At 58.7% G+C, this 18,119-nt stretch overlaps 2 protein-coding genes across 6 annotated transcripts in view; both read left to right on the top strand.

Annotated features, from left to right (window-relative positions):
- Positions 1 to 184, top strand: part of LOC147526117 (kin of IRRE-like protein 1) — an 11,191-nt gene extending 11,007 nt beyond the window's left edge. Inside the window, exon 6 of the mRNA XM_086630336.1 lies at positions 166 to 184. Within this exon, the coding sequence (XP_086486462.1) occupies positions 166 to 184 (19 nt within the window). The remainder of the gene's footprint in view (positions 1 to 165) is intronic.
- Positions 185 to 199: 15 nt separating this feature from the next.
- MEF2D (myocyte enhancer factor 2D) overlaps positions 200 to 18,119 on the top strand; it is a 29,850-nt gene continuing 11,930 nt past the window's right edge. For 3 of the 5 annotated variants that reach the window (XM_086630429.1, XM_086630430.1, XM_086630428.1), the window contains exons 1-5: positions 200 to 253; positions 4,969 to 5,172; positions 11,590 to 11,727; positions 15,217 to 15,427; positions 17,955 to 18,011. In XM_086630429.1, the coding sequence (XP_086486555.1) occupies positions 200 to 253; positions 4,969 to 5,172; positions 11,590 to 11,727; positions 15,217 to 15,427; positions 17,955 to 18,011 (664 nt within the window). Of the gene's footprint in view, positions 254 to 4,968; positions 5,173 to 11,589; positions 11,728 to 11,863; positions 11,999 to 15,216; positions 15,432 to 17,949; positions 18,012 to 18,119 lie in introns of all 5 variants that reach the window. The other 2 variants (XM_086630431.1, XM_086630432.1) reach the window with 2 other exon arrangements.

The raw sequence follows: 18,119 nt of genomic DNA, 5'->3' as shown, positions 1-18,119 counted from the left end.
CAAACTCTCCTTTTTCCCTTTTATTTTGACTTTTTTTGGTTGGTTTTTCATCCCCTTCCCCTGGAAAAAAAAAAAAAACAAACCAACAAACCACACAAGCCCCCCCTGCTCTTTAATGAAAGCCTTTTAAAAGGGGGGTCACTTTTCCCCTCCCCTCAACCCAAGCCGGCCCCGGGTGCGCTGAGGATTTCCGGAGAAGATGGGGAGAAAAAAGATCCAGATCCAGCGGATCACGGACGAGCGCAACCGGCAGGTGGGTGCCTTCCCTTTCCCGGCGGATATTTTAAGGATTCTGCTTCAAACAGCCCATTTCCAGCCCGTTTCGGACCCACTGGTGCTTTTTTCTCCCAACCCCTAAAACGAAGCAGATGGGGGAAAGGCGGGTCCCCAAAACGTGGCAAACGGCCCCGTTTTGCCGCAGCCGCAGCCCCCCCCCCAGCCATCGCTCCTCATCCTCGCGCCGTTTCCATCTAAGTGCTTTTCCAGAAAAAAGTGTCTTCTCCAGTTAGTTCCCCCCCCTTTTTTTTTTTTTACTTTTTTCACTTTATTTTTGTCTTGCAGAAAATATATTTCAGTTGACGTTTTCCGTGAGGTTTTTCCAATAAAAAACAGCCACAACAAGTATCCGTATTCCGAGCGCAAACAACCCAAATTATTCTTTTTTTTTTTTTTAATTGAATACTTATATGGATCCAGGTTTTTTTTTTTTCCTTTGTGCTCCGTTGAAGCCAAGCCCTAAACACGCACGTGTAGAAATACATGCGAGTATCTTGGAAAAAAACCCCAAACCCCAGATTTTTCCCTAATTTACGTGTTCCTTGAGTCGGACCGACGCTTTGCCGCGCCACGGTCGCTCTGTGACGACTCCGTGGATGTGTTTCCCCGTAACCACGAGACTTTCAGGCAAGTCCCTTTGCTCCGTGGCTTCCCGTGGTCCTGGAGTTTGGCTCAGCAGATCCATGGCTCGGCCACCACCGCGTGTCCTGCCACGTTTCCTTTCTCCTACTTTATATTCCAGAAAAAAAAAAAAAAACATGTATATATATTCCTAATGCTTAAAAAGTGGCAAATAACGGATTTGGATGGATCAGTTTGTTGCTTCGTGGCCAAACAATAGAAAATTGCAGATTTTCTTCATTATGGCTTTATTTAGTGGTGGGGGTGGGATGGGATGGGCAGAAAATGGGTTTTGATAATGTCCCGGTTGCTGGTGGCGCCGTTTATTGCCATAATTAGCAGGAAATGGGGCGTTATGGGGTTGTTAAAGAAGCTGGAGCGTGTTTTACGGGGCGGAGGGAGTTGCTGCAGCTCTCGGAGCCCCGGTAGAAGTTCAAACAAATGGAAAATATTTGGTAATGCCGGAGGCTGATGGCACAGCCCTGGCGTACGAGCCGTGGGGAAAGGAAAGTGGTGTTTCTCTGCCAAAAGCGGGAGCGGAGGCGGTGGGAGATGGTTTTTTGGGGGGAGGTTTTGCTGCTCCTCGGGGCAGGCTTTGGCCGAGGGGGGCTGGGGGTGCAGACCCTCGCCGAGGTCTCCGCAGCCGAGCCGAGCCCAGGTTGGTTTCGGCAGCGGGCATCGCTTGGCACAGCCCGGTGCCGCGGTTTTAGCACGTCACAGATGTCACGAGTTGTCCCCAAATCCCAGTTCCCGGGTCGGGGGGACGTTGGTTTTTCCCATAACAGCAGCCACGTCCCTGGCTGGGCTGGTGCTTCCAAAACCCATCCGCCCGCCCGAGCGTGGCACGTATCCCTGTGCTCTTCCCAAACCCTGGCCCTGCTGAAGTCGGGTGTCAGCGAAGCAGCAGCTGGTTAATTAGTCGGCAGCGCCAGCTTGGCAATCAATTATTTTTCACCGCTCCCTTTCTTTGGGAAACGAGGACGCGGCGAGAGGAGAGGACGGTCCGTGACTGACGGCTGCTCCGGGCAGCAGGTTCCTGATCTGCTCCATCCGCTGCGGCCGGAGCATCTCACCCCTCTGCAAAGGGGGTTATCACCCCCCCCTGCTTTGAACTATGCCAGGATCTGGTTTCTGGGCTCAGAAACACCCCATCTTGCTTCATCTCCTTCCTCTTCCTCTCTTGCTGGCGTTGCAGATTGGAGATGAGAAGTGTCCACGTGCATGTGGCCGCTGGCGTGGTCTTGCAGCTCCGGCCATGGTGGGCGAGCGTGCACCGGCCGCGGCGTGTGCTGGCACCTGGGTGACTCTGGTGGCACTTGCGTGTGTCAGGAGAGGGATGGGGAATGGGATAGAGCCTGAGTGTGCCGGAGAAGGAGGGGTTCACCGACAGTTGTGCAAGGAGATGGAGGCTGAGCCGCGCTCAATGACCGTGACGGTCATCGGTAGCGGTGGTTCGGGGCCACCGAGGTGTTGCGAAGCTCTGGAGGAGCTGAGGTTGAACAGGGGCTCTCCAAAGCCATCCCAGGTCAAGCTCTTCCCGCACCCAACCATCAGCGAGTCCGACCCTGTGGACGCCCCGGGTGCTGCCACCCGCGGGTGCACGGGCCACGAGCCCGCGCGGAGGAGACTGGAATTACAGCAGAAGCCAAACCCAGGGTGGGAGAGAAGTAAGAGTCAGTAATGTCGTTAGAGGAATTACTGGAGAGGATTTGCCATAACAGATCAGACCATCAGCCCGTCAGCGCCGACCCGCCGCCTCTGGCAACCGCCAATATGGTCCGTGTCAGGGGAAAGGCAAAAATCCCCTTCTGTGGGGCAGTAATTCCTTCCTGACCCCTTCGGTGATCGGCTTACGCCCTGAAGCATGAGATTTGATTACCCTCTTAGTCTTAGAAGGTTAATTCTTCCAGACCAGGCTCGTGCGCGGCGGCAGGGGAAGGTTTGGGGTTTCGGTGGCGGGTGGATGTGCAAGGGTGGGGGGGGTTTGTGCAACGGGGCTGGTTAAGTGGCAAATCTTTGCTTTTCCCTGCCCAGGGGGTGCCCAGGCAGAGGGATGCTCCTCCACCCTGTCCACATCTGCGGAGGGAATATCCCCTCGTCCGGAGAGGGGCGATTCGGTGCTTCGGGTTGCGCGCGGCTCCGCTCGGGTCGTTGGTTGGTTTGGGGCAGGGAAGCCCATGGTGCCCTTCGTCGCTCCAGGGCGATGCCAAAGCCACGCTTGGGTCTGGTCTCCGTGGCCAAGAGCTGTCCCCGTGCTCGCACACCGTGGCCTCACCCCGTTGCCTCCGGTCTCGGTGGCCGAGCGGGTCGCGGCACGCGGCGCGGTGTTTTTGGTGAGGTGTCCCCGGCACCGGTGGCTGCAGAGACAACGTCATCTTGGTGGAGACGCCACGTCTTTTCCTCTCGAGAGCAACTTGGGCTGCTCTGACTGTGAGCCAGAGCAGCGGGGCTGGCACGGTGGGGCACGGTTGGGTCCGTCATGCCAGGCTGCGGCGGGGCAGCTGGTCTCTGCCGGGCACACGAGTCCAGAAACGCTACTGGGGAGCCCAGTTTGGGTTTACTGCCTGTCCTGCCATGGGCTGCCAGAGCAAAACCACAGCCAGGTCACCGCAGCCGCGTCCCTGTGAAGTCATACGGTGTGGCACGGGCTGTGGTGTGGCACTGCCAGCTCAGTCCGAGTCCTGGGAGCAGCCAGGGCCGGTGATTTTGGGTGGCTGAGAGACCTGTGGTGCCACCAGGGAGGTGGAATCACCGATGGCACCGGCCCTGGAGAAATTTAATTAGCGTCACAGCGTGCCAGAGCCGGGGCGGGCACTGGCAATGTGAGCGGGCACACGTGGCAGGTAGCGGCGGCGCGGGGTGCCGGCCCCATGATTAGGTTTGGTGATTAGAGCCGAATCTCGTTACGGCTTAATCATCCCTGGGCAATGGTGGGGAGGGGCGGGTGGGTCCCCGCACCCTGCGGCCGCATCTCCAGGGGTGCTCGGCGCGGGGTGGGTGCCGGGTGCTGCTGGTGGTATCGCATCACCCCCTTCCCTGGGCCACGTGGCCCTCGAGAATGGTGCTTAAAGCAAAGCCGTGACCTCCTTCCCTTTTATTTTCCTTTTTTTTCCCTTTTTTTATCATTTCTGAAGAGGGCCGTGGCCGAGCATCGCGCCTTCGCCCAGCAGCGTCCTGTTCCTCGCGGCGGTGGGGGGTGAAGGACCTTTGGTGGCCGTCTCCAGGATGGAGACCCCCAAACCAGCCCCCTCCCTTCCCGCTGGGTCCTGTTAGGAACGTCGCGGCGAGAGCTGGGAAATGCCACCCAGTGTCTTCCCAGTGTCTGGAACGGGTTTCGGAGCCCGCGCCCGGCTCCATCCCTGTCCCCCAGCTCGCCAGGATCGGGCCCGTGAGGGACGCCTCGTTAGCCGATGGCTCTAACGATGGTGGGGGGATGGAGGATGCAGTCGGCAGCGCCGTGACCTCGGATGGACACGGAAAAATGCCCCGATGAGATTCTGAGGACAAGAGGGAGGCAGCAGCCGGGCGGGTGCCCGCTGTGGGGGGCTCAGGGTGCCCCGGGGGGGTGCAGCCTCCAGAGAGATCTGGGTGCTGGGATGCAGGAGGGGGGATCAGGGATGGGGGAGCAGAGCAGCACCGGGGTTGGGTGCTGGCGAGCGAGGATGAGATCTGCTGCTGCTTGAATATTTGACTTGGGGAAAAAAAACAAACCCACCCTGAGAACCCGCAGCCCCCGGCCAGATGGCAGCTCTGCTGGGGATTTTGCTGAAATTTATTTTCTCCTGATTTGGCAACGTGCGATTTCCAGCGCCGATAATCATCTCTGCGCTTGGGAAGCGTCGGCCTTTGGAGGATCCCAAAATAGGCAGCGATACCAACCGGTTGGAAGAGGGAGGTGAGAGAGGAGAGCGTGGGATGGTTGTCCAGTTGGGGAAACTGAGGACAGAAGGTTCCCTCTGCCGTCCCCTTCCTTTCTCCTTTCCTCCAGTGGTCATCCCAGTTTTCTCCAGGAGGTGTCGGGTCCGTGGCAGCGTGGACACGGCTTCTGACCGCGGCTCTCCTTGCTTTCAGGTGACCTTCACCAAGCGCAAGTTCGGCTTGATGAAGAAAGCCTACGAGCTGAGCGTCCTGTGCGACTGCGAGATCGCCCTCATCATCTTCAACCACTCCAACAAGCTGTTCCAGTACGCCAGCACCGACATGGACAAGGTGCTGCTCAAGTACACCGAGTACAACGAGCCCCACGAGAGCCGGACCAACGCGGACATCATCGAGGTGAGGCCACCCATCTTCTCCCCGGCTTTGCCGTTGGGTGGAGCCAGGGCCGGGTCCGGCACTGCAGCTGGATGCAGGAGGTCGGTGTAGGGTGGGGATGGGAGCAACACTTGATACCAACCTGATTTTGCCACTTCTTGGTCCAGCCTACAAAGATACTTGGGGCTGGGTGGTAGAGTTTGAAGCTGTCTTGAGTTCTGTCTTGATCTACTGACATCAAATCGAGGTGCAGGTTGGCTTTGTGGGACGTTCCCCATGGTCCAGGAAAACCATGGGATGGTTTTGGAGGCATCTCCGGGGTTGCTGCACCGCGGTGCCTCGGTGCAGTTGGTGGTGTTGCCCCTGTCCGTTGTTTCGGACGCGCACGGTGGGGTTGGAGGAGGGCACCAGCGGCTAAATCATAGAGTGATTCAGGTTGGGAAGGACCTTTGGGTGCCTCTGGTCCAACCTCTGCTCAAAGCACGGCCAACCTCACGCGTAGACGAGGTTGCTCAAGGCTTGGCCAACTGCATTTGTGGGTCTCCAAGGATGGCGAGTCCAGCCCAACCAACTCCACCAGTGCCGAGGGCACCACGCTGGGCGCGAGCACGGGCAGTTTGGCTCGCGGGAGGGGGCTGGCAGCATCTTGGCCATCGGTTGCATCCTCTGCCATGGCAGTGCCACGAAGGTGAGAGCTGGAGCACCCTGGAATCCCTTTGGTTCTTCTCTTTGGTTTCATGGAAAAGGAAAAAAAACCAACGACCTACCTCCTAAATCTTGGGGTTTTTTTCTTTTTTTCTCTGCAAAACACATCTTTTTGAGAGGTTTGGACTGAAGGTTTTCACCTCATTGTCCACCCAGTTCTGCCGCCGCAGCAGAAGCAGTTTGAGCCGTGGCCGAGCAACCAGCACTGTCCTCACCAGGGTTTGGAGACGGTTCCACCAGCGCACGGCTGCGTTCGGGCCCCAGAAATGGCTCAAAAACGTCCTTTTTGGCCCGTTTGAGGCAGGTAGTGCCCGTCCACCGTGAAAACGCCGGGGTCTGGCCGGCGCGGTTCCCTGCCGCGCTTGTCGGCGCAGCCTCGCGCCGCCTCTCCGGGATGCTCCGGCTGCGGCGCTCGCGGCGTCCGACAGATTTGTCTTGGCCTAAAAATACCGTAAACATTTTGGGCAGCGTTCTCCGTTCCCGTATGGTCCAAGATGCAAACACTCCCAAGCCGGCGAGTCGCGCGCCGTCCTTGGCACCCAAAGGAATCCTGTGTTTGCGCCACATGGAGAGCTGGGGCGGCATCCAAAGCCGAGGAGAGGAACATCGGGAGCGGCAGGATGTCGGTGGATGGCAAGAAGAAGAGCCCAAACACGCCCGGCTCGGCACGTCTCGCCAGCGGAGCCGCCTCGGAGCGACGTTTTGGAGGGGTTTGATGCTGCTTGAGCGTCCCTCCTCATCCTCATCTCATCTTGGAGCAGGGTTGGGGCTGCTTGAAGATTTTTTCCTCTTTTTTCTCCCAATCCTGCACCCCGGGAGACCCTTCCCGCTCCCGGTGCTGATTGCCATCTCCCCCCTTCGCCATCTCCCCTCGCCCGCGCCGGGTCCCACCGCCCTGGCTCTGGCCCCACTGCGCACACACCCGCTTTATCTCGTGTTTCTTGGTGGCTCCTGGTTGAACTTGACCCTTCCAACGGTGTCTTCACATCCTCGAAGCTTCGCCGGCATCGAGCATGTATCGAGCCACAAAAGCACCAGCTGGGAATTTGCTACCAAATATCATTTTAAGTGGATTTTAAGCCCCCCAGGCTGGGGGGCTCCAGGGGCCAAAGGTGCTGGTGCCACCACGGCCGGGCGGTACAAGCTGGTCGGTTCGAATTATGTTTTAAAACAACAGTAAATGTGAGATGCCCTTTTTTTTTGGGGGGGGTCCTGGGGTGGTGCCATCTGCACGGGGGTCACCCCATCACCGGCTGCACGAGGTTTGTCCCACAGGATATTGAGAGGCAGAGCTGCTCCGGGATGAGCGTACCCGGCTCCGGTTCAAGACGGGTTCAACACCCCGGCTGCCTTTTGGGGCCATCTCCTGCCTTTTGGGGACCATCCTCCACCTTTTGGGGACCATCCTTTGCCTTTTGGGGCCCATCCTTTGCCTTTTGGGACCCATCCTTTGCCTTTTGGGGCCATCTCCTGCCTCTTGGGACCCATCTCCTGCCTTTTGAGGACCATCCTTTGCCTTTTGGGGCCATCTCCTGCCTTTTGGGGCCCATCTCCTGCCTTTTGGGGCCCATCTCCTGCCTTTTGGGTCTCATCCTCCACCTTTTGGGGACCATCCTTTGCCTTTTGGAACCCATCTCTTGCGCCTTTTGGGGCCATCTCCTGCCTTTTGGGGCCCATCTCCTGCCTTTTGAGGACCATCCTTTGCCTTATGGGGCCATCTCCTGCCTTTTGGGTCTCATCCTCCACCTTTTGGGGCCCATCCTTTGCTTTTTGGGGCCATCTCCTGCCTTTTGGGGATCATCCTCCACCTTTTGGGGACCATCCTTTGCCTTTTGGGGCCATCTCCTGCCTTTTGGGGCCCATCTCCTGCCTTTTGGGGCCCATCCTTTGCCTTTTGGACCATCCTTTGCCTTTTGGGGCCATCTCCTGCCTTTTGGGGCCCATCTCCTGCCTTTTGAGGACCATCCTTTGCCTTTTGGGGACCATCCTCTGCCTTTTGAGGACCATCCTTTGCCTTTTGGACCCATCTCCTGCCTTTTGGGGCCCATCTCCTGCCTTTTGGGTCTCATCCTCCACCTTTTGGGGACCATCCTTTGCCTTTTGGAACCCATCTCTTGCGCCTTTTGGGGCCATCTCCTGCCTTTTGGGGCCCATCTCCTGCCTTTTGAGGACCATCCTTTGCCTTATGGGGCCATCTCCTGCCTTTTGGGTCTCATCCTCCACCTTTTGGGGCCCATCCTTTGCTTTTTGGGGCCATCTCCTGCCTTTTGGGGATCATCCTCCACCTTTTGGGGACCATCCTTTGCCTTTTGGGGCCATCTCCTGCCTTTTGGGGCATCCCCTGCCTTTTGGGGCCCATCCTTTGCCTTTTGGACCATCCTTTGCCTTTTGGGGCCATCTCCTGCCTTTTGGGGCCCATCTCCTGCCTTTTGGGGCCCATCTCCTGCCTTTTGAGGACCATCCTTGCCTTTGGGGACCATCCTCTGCCTTTTGAGGACCATCCTTTGCCTTTTGGACCCATCTCCTGCCTTTGGGGCCCATCTCTGCCTTTTGGGTCTCATCCTCCACCTTTTTGGGGACCATCCTTTGCCTTTTGGAACCCATCTCTTGCGCCTTTTGGGGCCATCTCCTGCCTTTTGGGGCCCATCTCTCCTTTTTTGAGGACCATCCTTTGCCTTTTGGGGCCATCTCCTGCCTTTTGGGTCTCATCCTCCACCTTTTGGGGCCCATCCTTTGCTTTTTGGGGCCATCTCCTGCCTTTTGGGGACCATCCTCCACCTTTTGGGGACCATCCTTTGCCTTTTGGGGCCATCTCCTGCCTTTTGGGGCCCATCTCCTGCCTTTTGGGGCCCATCCTCCACGGCAGCACCCCCACCTTTCAGCCGCGCCGGCGATCGGCAGCGGGATTCAGCCACGCAACCCCCGCGGCTCTCTCCGTGCCCGGCAAAGCCGTGGCCATCGCAAGCTTTTAAGTCTGAGAAAATCTCTCTCGCTGCAGAGAGGGGGGTTTCCTTAATCAGGCGGGGGACAGCCGAGGCCCCCGGACAGGCACGCTGGGTGCCACGTGCGCGCCGGGGCCGGGATCACGCCGGCTTTGCTCCTCGCTGTCGCTTCTCGTTTCCCCGCAGCCCGGCTGACGTGCCAGTTGCTGGGAAGGGACTTGGAGGAGAGCAGAGCTGGCCGGGCACGGGGATGCAGCAGAACCAGTTTGAGTCACGCAGCCCTTTCTTTCCTTCCCTTGGCTGAATGGCCCGGGAGGGGGAAAGGCTGATTTTTCTCTAATTCTGCTGCCGGGGGTTGTTGTTCCTCAGGGTGCGTAAAATCAGGCGTTTTGCAGGATGCTGGGGAGGTGGCAAAGTGCAGAGACAGCTGCTGGTGCCTCATCCTCACTCTCATCCTCATCTTCATCCTCATCTTCATCCTCATCCTCATCCTCACCCTCATCCTCATCCTCATCTTCATCCTCATCCTCATCCTCATCCTCATCCTCATCTTTATCTTCATCCTCATCCTCATCCTCGTCTTCATCCTCATCCTCATCCTCATCTTTATCTTCATCCTCATCCTCATCCTCATCCTCGTCTTCATCCTCATCCTCGTCTTCATCCTCATCCTCATCTTCATCCTCATCCTCATCCTCATTCTCATCCTCATCCTCATCCAGGCTTCCCCAAAGCCCGGGGCTGTTGAGTCTCTCCCCCCTCTAAGGGAAGTCACCCGCATCCAGGTCTGGCATCGTTTCTTCCCACATGTTCTGCGTTTCCTGCTCCTCTCTCACCCTCTCCGGGTTGGAAATCTGCTCCTGGGGGAGCTGGGACCGCGGGAGCGTTGCCTGGAGGAGCAGGACCTGCAGCAGGATCCTGCCATGGGGGGACTCCCAATAGGGTGGGGGGATCTGACACCATAGAGCAGCACCAGCTTCTGCTAAAGAAATCAGAGCTTTCCAGACATTTTCACTCCACACCCGTGTCCAAAGCCCCTCTCCAGCTTTCCTGGAGCCCCTTTAGGCACTGGGAGGTGCTGGAAGGTCTCCCCGGAGCCTTCTCTTCTCCAGGCTGAACAGCCCCAACTCTCCCAGCCTGTCTCCAGAGCAGAGGTGCTCCAGCCCTCGGATCATCTCCGTGGCCTCCTCTGGCCCCGCTGCAGCAGCTCCATGTCCTTCTGCTGTTGAGCTTCTTATCACCCAACACCCCCAAGTCCTTCTCCTCGGGGCTGCTCTCCATCCATTCTCCGCCGGCCCGTACTTGTGCTTGGGATTGCCCAACCCATGGGCAGGACTCTCCTCTTGGCACAGAAGAGCTTCCATGGATGCGAGGGATTTCCTTCACCCTTCCCACCCAGGGATGGGAGGCCAGAGGCCAGAGATCCCGTTCCTGTCCCTGCAAAGAGAATCGCTGCTGGGCCCAGCCCCATATTAGACACTGGAGAGTCTCCACAGCCGGCACCCTTCGCACGCACCCGCAGGAAACCCAGCTTCATCCCTTCCACTGCTCATGGAACGGCTTTTTCCATTTCGCCTCTGAAAGAGAAAGAGAAGGAGGAAAAAAAGAATTACCTTTTTTTTTAAAAAAAAAAAATTATTTTAAAGAAGGGCTCAACTTTCCGCCTTTCGGCTGCGTTGGCGAAACAAAAGGTTCTGGGAAAAAAAAATCCTCAAAAAAAAAAAAAAAGGCAAAGCTGTTCCTTCCCCACCAACAGCACCGGTGCCTTTTTTTTCTTCTTGGTCTATTCTGAGAACAAGCAAGGACACGTACAAAAATAGCAAAATAATAGGGGAAAATCCTCGGGAACCTGCAGAAAAAGTCCTGGGAACCTCCCGTTTGTGCCAATGACTCGGATTCCCACTACCCTTCCCTGTAAAGACACAACAAATAACACGAATTAGGGGTATTAGGTATTATTATTAGGTAATTAAGTAATAATTAGGAGGTAACGGGATTTGTTGGTAACACCCAACAGGGATTCAGATCCCACCGCCGTGACGCACGACCCGGATCCTTCGCTGGTGGAGCTGGACACGGATGTGGACATTTATTATTTTTATTAATTAAAATTATGATCACAAAGGATACGTTTGGCCTCAAAATAAAGATGTTTATTACTGTTTAGGAAGACAGAGGAGAATTGTCAAAGCTCTTTTTTTTTTTTCCCTTTCTTTCCCCCCCCCCCCCCACACCTCTTTGCTGAATTTGGCAGGAAAAGAGACGGAGACTTCCAGGAAATTCTGTAGCTTTGACTTCTAAAAAAAAAATAAAATAATAAAAATGAATAAATTGGCGGGTGATGGTTAATCGCTTTTGGTATTTTGAAAATTGAGTGATTAAACGCAGGCGGGGGACGCGATCTGCAAATCGACTACGGAGCGTGAAAGAGGAACTTTTGGGATTTTTGGGGAGTTATTTCCCCTCCTCATCGTCGCAGTGATTGTCGGTGATGAATGCATCCGGGGCCAAATTCAACTGCGGCGTAAACAGCTCCTTTGAAAGCAGAGCAGTTTCTCTCCCTCCATCCCCACCTTGTTAATTCCTTAATTGGAGACCCGAGAGCCACATCCTGACTCTTCCACCTCTCTGAGGTCAACAACATCTTGGGGCGAAGGTGTTAATTTGGGCGACTCCTCGTTAACGGTCCGGGGGGATGTTTTGGGGTACGCGGTGGGGATGACCTGCCCGTGTTCCCCATCCCCCTTGCCCCAACTCCCAGACCTCAAACCTGTCCCGGTTGTGTTTTCAGACGTTAAGAAAGAAAGGTTTTAACGGCTGTGACAGCCCCGAGCCCGACGGCGACGACTCCATAGACCAGAGCCCGTTGATGGAGGATAAATACCGTAAAGGCAGCGAGGACCTGGATATCCTGTTCAAGCGATACGGTGTAAGTACTGCCCCTTGGCTGGAAAACCTTCATTATATGTTCTTTTTTTTTTTTGTTTTGTTTTTTTTCTTCTGTTCGAATCCCTCCCCGACACCCCCGTCCCCGTGTCCGTCCGTCCGTCCCCGACCGTAACCAGGCGCTGAACAAGAAGCACAGGGAATGCGAGAGCCCGGAAGGGGACGAAGTGTTTGCATTGACCCCGCAGACGGAAGAGAAATATAAAAAGATTGATGAGGAGTTTGATAAAATGATGCAGAGTTACCGGCTCGCAGTGAGTAGCTGGTGGTCTGCAGCGCCCCCCCCCGACCCTGCCCCCCTCAAAACCCATCCCGCTGCCTTTTCCCCTCCCCAGGTGATGGGGAGGGGGGGGGTTTTGCATGGCTTTGCTTCGGAGCCGCGCCGTGCCGTGGGAGCCGATGCCTGCAGCCCCCGCAGCCCCGAGAGCACCCAGATCTGATGGGGAGGGGGGGACCTCAAGGGTCCCTCCTGTCTCCCACCCACAGAAGCAGGATCAGCCCCTGGCATTAGCTCCAGCGTTCCTGAGCCTCCTGGGCTCGGGCAGCGCGGGAGGATGTTGCCGTTCTCCCCTCCTTTGCTGCAAATATTGGATTAAGAACCTCCTTTTCCACTCTTTTTTTCCCCAAAATGAGGATTTTTTCCCCCAGGGTTCCCGCGAGCGGGTGGCGGGTGCCGACCCCCCGCGTCCCTGGGAGACTCGTAGCCGCTTGAGGCGATTCCGCGTTAATTCCCCCCAAATCCACCGAGCCCTCGCGGGGCAGCTGGTGGCCGTGGCAGAAATCCAGGGAGGTTTTAGCCCTGTGATCCCGGAGCTGTCACTGGGGTGGCATCAGGACAGGGATTTGTGTCAGGAGATGGGAGGAGGAGGAGGAGGAGGAGGAGGAGGAGGATGGAGCCACGTTTCGAATTAGTTGTTAGTTCAGGGGAGCAGAGACGGTTGATGCAGGCAGAGGGATTAGCCCCGAGTCGCTGCGGCCGTAATTAACGCTGCCGGGAGCAGAACGAGGGCTCGTTTCCAAGGGGTGGCTGCAGCACTGCAAAAATTATACCCCACCCCCCCAAAAAAAAAAAACCCCATCCTCTGTCCCTCTGTGCTTTGCAAGCCCCCGCACGTTAAAATTGGGGCTTTTCTGGAGAAATAAGTCTTGTGAAATCCACAAAAATCCTTATTTTGCTGACTCAGCAGGTCACTCCAGGAGTGCTCCCAAGGTTCCTGAAATCTGCATCGCCATCCTCGGCATGGTGGGGGGGTCTCTGCCCCAAACCCTGGGAGAACTGGGGTGGTGAAGCAGAACGGGGCGCCCGCGGTGCCGGTACCCTGCCATGACGGCGAGTCCGGCGCTCCGGGGTGGGAGTTTAGCTCCGGCAACGCTTGGCTCTGCCACGTCCTCCCAGGGTTTCCTCACTGGTTTCACTGGTGGGGGGCAGATTTCCACCCAGGGTGGGGTGGGGGTACGGCCCCGGCTGGATGCACCGGTGCAGAATAGGTCCAACAGCCGACAGAGCTTTATCCGTGGTGCAAAGCAGCCGCGGAAAGCCGGGATTGCTTCGCATCCCTATTTTCCTGCTGCAAAGGGAAGGCTGCAAACCGGCTCCCAGCACCGGCGGCACCATCTGGCCGTGCCGGAAAGGACCAGTCGGTGCCCAAAAGCGATTCTGAGCGGTGGCATTCAGGTGCCAGGCGCCCAGGAGTCAGGGTGTCGCATCTGGCTTCCCCCCACCCTTCCCAACTAAACCCCACCCCGTGCAGCGAGGGCCCGGGCGCTGCCGGGGGGAGCGTGTGCGGTGGGAGAAGATGCTTTTCCCATTTTAACCGGCTGGGTTGGTTTGGTGTGTGACCATGACTAACCAAACTCAGCGGCGGGGGAAGCTTAACCGCAGCCTCGTGCGCTCCGGAGAACCCTCGGCGTTCCTAAAACCGCCCCGAACCCGCGGGGGTTTTGCCTGACGTGTGCATCTTCCCCAGATTTTGGGCTGGTGTGTGCGAACCCCCTTTGCTGCTGGGTCCTCCCTGGGGTGGGGTGGGTGGGGGGGGGACACCCAGGACCGGGATGCTCTTCTTGCCACACGCCACGGCGGCATCAGCCCGACCCTTGTTTGAAGGTGCAACGGGATAAATACCGGATTCAGAGCACAGCTCCGCTCTCCGGTCGCTGCACCGGCCTCCCCGGCTTCGTCGCGGCGTTGCTCGAGATGCGACCCGTGGGTGGGGGGATCAGCTTTCCCCTTCCCAGGGCTGTGCACGCACACAGACACGTTTACACCCAAAAAAACGTCCCCCTCCCAGTTTTGCAGCCAGGTGGAATAAGCTCCCCCGGGGACCAAGCAGAGGGAGGGCTCAGCATTCCCGCTTTTCCATCTGGGAAACACCAAGCCCAGTCCCTGCCAAGGGTGGGCCAGTGGCCCTCGGAGCTGGGAGCCGCCGTCCCGCGGCCATGGGTTGTCCCCGAAGGACGCGATGCTCTGGAGAGGCGGGTGGGGAGGGTCCGTGGCAGCGCGGTGTGGGCGAGCACCATCCCGCTCCTTCCTCCTCCCGGCATTCCCTAAAGAAAATCACCCATCGAGGAGCAGATTTCCGCAGGGCAGCAGCCCCCACCCAGCCCCTACCCCACCCCGGTGCTGCCGCAGGGTCCCGGCTCCGTGACGGTCCCATCCGGCTGCGTCTCCAGCCTGGAACAAATTAAAGTGGGACTTTAGCAAAGCCGCGGCTAAAGCCTCTGAGCAGGTGCCCGCTCCTGGGAACGACGAGCAAATCAGTGGCATAAGACGGACCAGGATAATCGCGGCGAGCCTGGCTCCAGCGGGGACGCGGGTAGGTGAAGCTGCTCCTCGACCTGAGGCCAAGGGTAGGGCTTTAGCCGTGCTCCTGCTTCCCCAGGGTCAGCTCCTCCTCCTCCCCAGCAGCTCCCAGAGGTGCCAGGCTGGATCCCGGTGCCACCCGGGGGCTGTGTGGGGCAAAACGAGCCTTTTCCAAGTGCTCAGCCACCGGCAGTGGTGCCGGCATGAACTGGTGATCCGCTGCCAGCTTGTTGGGAGGGCTCTTCCCATCCCAGTGGATGAGGAACGGCCTTGTGAAATCCCCTTGGATGAAGGGCAGTGCCAAGCTGATGAGGGCAGACCCTGCGCCGGTGCCCACCGCGGTGCCGTGGGGAGTTTCCAGCTGCCTCTCCACGGGCTGCCCCGGAAACACTGCGGGTACCTAAATACAGCCTGAAGGAGCCCGAAGCATCCGGTGGCAAAGGTTTGATGTGTCCGAGTGGGTCACCCCCGGTGGGGTCCGGGTGCCAGTGCATCACTCCGGCATGGGCAGGGCGCACAGTGGCACTGGTCAGCAGTGAAATGTGGGCTTGGGGGGGCCCAGATTGCCCCCCCCCTTGTTCCAGCAGTGGGATGTTGCTGCTGCTGTGATGCAGGATGAGGCTCCTCGCCGCGGCGGCACCGGCTCCCCTTTACCCCCCGCTCTCTGTTCAGTCCACAGTGCCCGCTCCCAACTTCGCCATGCCCGTGACGGTGCCGGTGACCAACCAAAACACGCTGCAGTTCAGCAACCCGGGCAGCTCGCTGGTGACCCAGTCCCTGGTGACGTCCTCGCTGACGGACCCCCGGCTCCTCTCGCCGCAGCAGCCGGCGCTGCAGAGAAACACCGTGTCGCCGGGGCTGCCGCAGAGACCGGCCAGCGCAGGTGAGCGATGCCACGGCCCTTCGCACCCCCTGCTCCTCATCCTCGCCTTGCTGGGCGTGCAGCACCGAGAACGGGGCATCCTGAGAGGAAGGGAACACCCTTGTGCCCGCATCCTTCCAGGGGCAGCCTGGAAGGGTCGTTGCCCACTTGTTCCTGCTGATGCCCCCAAATGGGAGTGACCCCCCCCCGGCTTCCCCAGGTCTTTCCAAGAGCTGGATCCCTACAGGGATCCGTTTCCAGGTTGGGCAGCACGAGGAGATGAGTCACCCGGCGCCGTTCCCAGCCTTGGGGGTGGCTGCCGGCGTCCCGCTCGCCGGCGGCACTCCGGTGACACGGGACCGCTGCCTAAAAAGGGCTTTTCGGAGTCGGGCTGGGCTGGTGGCCGTTGGTCGCCGAGCGATGGCTCACGCGGATCCGCTGCCAGATCGGAGGGAGCACTGGTTTCCAGTGAGGACCGGCCACTGGTGGTGGAGGGTGGGTCGGGAGAGAGGAGCTCATGCCCCGTGCCCCCTGGACCGCAGCCTGGCTCTCCCGCGATGCCATCAGAAATAATAATAGCGTGCGGAAAGCCCCTGCCCGCTATTTCGGGTGGCACAGATGGTCCGTAGGAATCGCCCGGCGCTGCAAATGTGACTGGCACCGCCCGGACGTCGGGGTGGTGGGCGCTGGGGGGGTCAGAGAGCTCCAGGGGGGCTTTGCGAAGGGGCCGGAGCGGTGCGAGAAGGGCCGGGAGGTGCCTCCAGAAGCGGGTTGGGCGGCTGGGTCGGAGCGAGCGGAAGGAGGTGCGATAGGAGCCGTGGCTCGCAGCCGGCTTGTTTGGCTACTGCTCTCTCAGGGATGGCTCAAGGCGCTCGGGTACCAGGATGAGTCCCCAGACCGGAGGAAGGGGGTTCTTTGTGCTCTGGGACCGGTCCCAAAAACTCCAGGCTTGGCAGCGGAGCCCTCCCGGGGCACGGCCGGCCACGGCTCCGGCGGCGGGGCTCTCCCCTCGCCCTCTTGCAGGTGCCTCCGCTGAAAATAAATGACAAGAGGCTTCGTGGCGATGCAGGGTGGGCTGGAGACGCCCCCCTTCCATCTCGCTCCTTCGCTTGAAGGGGGATAATTCCGCGGTTGGGAGCGCAGAGGTGTTCCAAGTCCGGCCATCTGCCTCCCATTCACTCGCTGCCTGGGACGCGGAAGAAATCCTGGTTATAGGAGCCAGGCCCTTGCGTGTTAAAAAGCTGCTTTTTTTTTTTTTTTTCTCCCCCTTTAAATTTTTGGGTTTTTTTAGCAACATGCTCAAGCCGGGAGCGGAGCGCTGCGGCGTTGTCGCCAAAGCAGACCGTTGGGTTGGGATCTCGGCGCCTGCTCCGGGATGGCGCGGGAGAGGGGGGATAACGGGCATGGGGATGGGGCCAGCATCGCTCACCCAAAGGGGTGAACCCACTTCGGCAGCGTGGGTGCTGGGGTGCAAGCGTGGTCCCGCAGCGGGGCACGGCCCCCAAATCCTCGTGGGGTCCCTCCTCCGGGGCTTCGGAGGCATCGGGGACCTCCGGCTTTGCATCCCCATCCATCCCTTGAAGGGATGATGCTGTGATGCTGCAGCTGCCACATTTCAGGGGTCACCTTGCCCTTTGCCAGGCTGTAAAATATTTTGGGGACCATCGCCATCCCGCCATCCCTAAAAACATTTTGGGGACCATCCACCATGGTCCCGCTTCCGGGCGCTAACCACGAGCCGGGGGCTGGAAAAAAGGGGTTTGTCTCGGGTTCCCCCATGGGAGGTGCAAAGGGCTGGGCGGTGGTTAGAGGTGGGATTTGGGATCCGGAGGCTCCTCATTCCCTCGCCCAGGGCTCCGGGACGGCTGCGGTTGCAGCTCCGGAGCCTCCGTGGCGGCTGTTTGCCGAAACGGCCGCCCGCGGCGCGGCCGGACAGCCCCGGGCCGTGAATCGGTGCCTTTCGGAAACAACTCAGTAACAAGGCAGAAAAGAAATGAAAATCTTGCAGGCGAGGCAAAACGTTCAATTTATTGGGAATAACAAGGCCTCCAGTACAGTTTTTCCCGGCACGGCGGGGAGCGGTGACGCTTTCCAAGTGGCGGGACCGTGGGAGGCTGAATCGGAGCCGCGTCCTGGCAGCGCAGGGGGATGGTTTCCATTCGGTGCGAACGTTCCGGGTGGGGGGGGGGATAATGTTTCACGTCTCGCTGCCGGGGGCTTCTCTTCCCTGGTCCCCCCCCCCCCCAAAGAGAAGCTTGGAATAAAATCGGCGCAGTGTTTTCCAAGCCGCCTCCTTCGGAGCGCGCTCCTGCGCTGCCTGGCGCCTTCCCAAAGGAAACGGATCTGCCTGGATAATGTTTCCCAACCTGAGCACCAGGAATGCTGCTCATTTTGTCCAAGATTTTCTCCCCGGGAAGGCAACACCGCTCGTTTTCCTTTGCCTTCCTCATGCTCCCCCTCTCTTCCTCCTCCTCCCTCCCCAAAATTAGGGATGCTCACCCTGTTTCCGAGCGGAATCCTGACGCCGTTGTTTGTGATTCCTTTGCAGGGGCGATGCTCGGGGGAGACCTGAACACCACGAACGGAGCCTGCCCGAGCCCCGTGGGTAAGTGAGGAAACCCTCGGCTCGGTTTCCCGCTCCTTGCCTCAGTTTCCCCACGCGTGACGCAGGATTTCGCGTCGGCGCTCGACGGAGAAGCGCCGGGGGAGATTT

The sequence above is a fragment of the Tauraco erythrolophus genome (genome assembly GCF_009769465.1).
Source record: "Tauraco erythrolophus isolate bTauEry1 chromosome 30 unlocalized genomic scaffold, bTauEry1.pri scaffold_44_arrow_ctg1, whole genome shotgun sequence".
Classification (NCBI taxonomy): domain Eukaryota; kingdom Metazoa; phylum Chordata; class Aves; order Musophagiformes; family Musophagidae; genus Tauraco; species Tauraco erythrolophus.
This window is presented reverse-complemented; position numbering and strand designations above follow the sequence as displayed.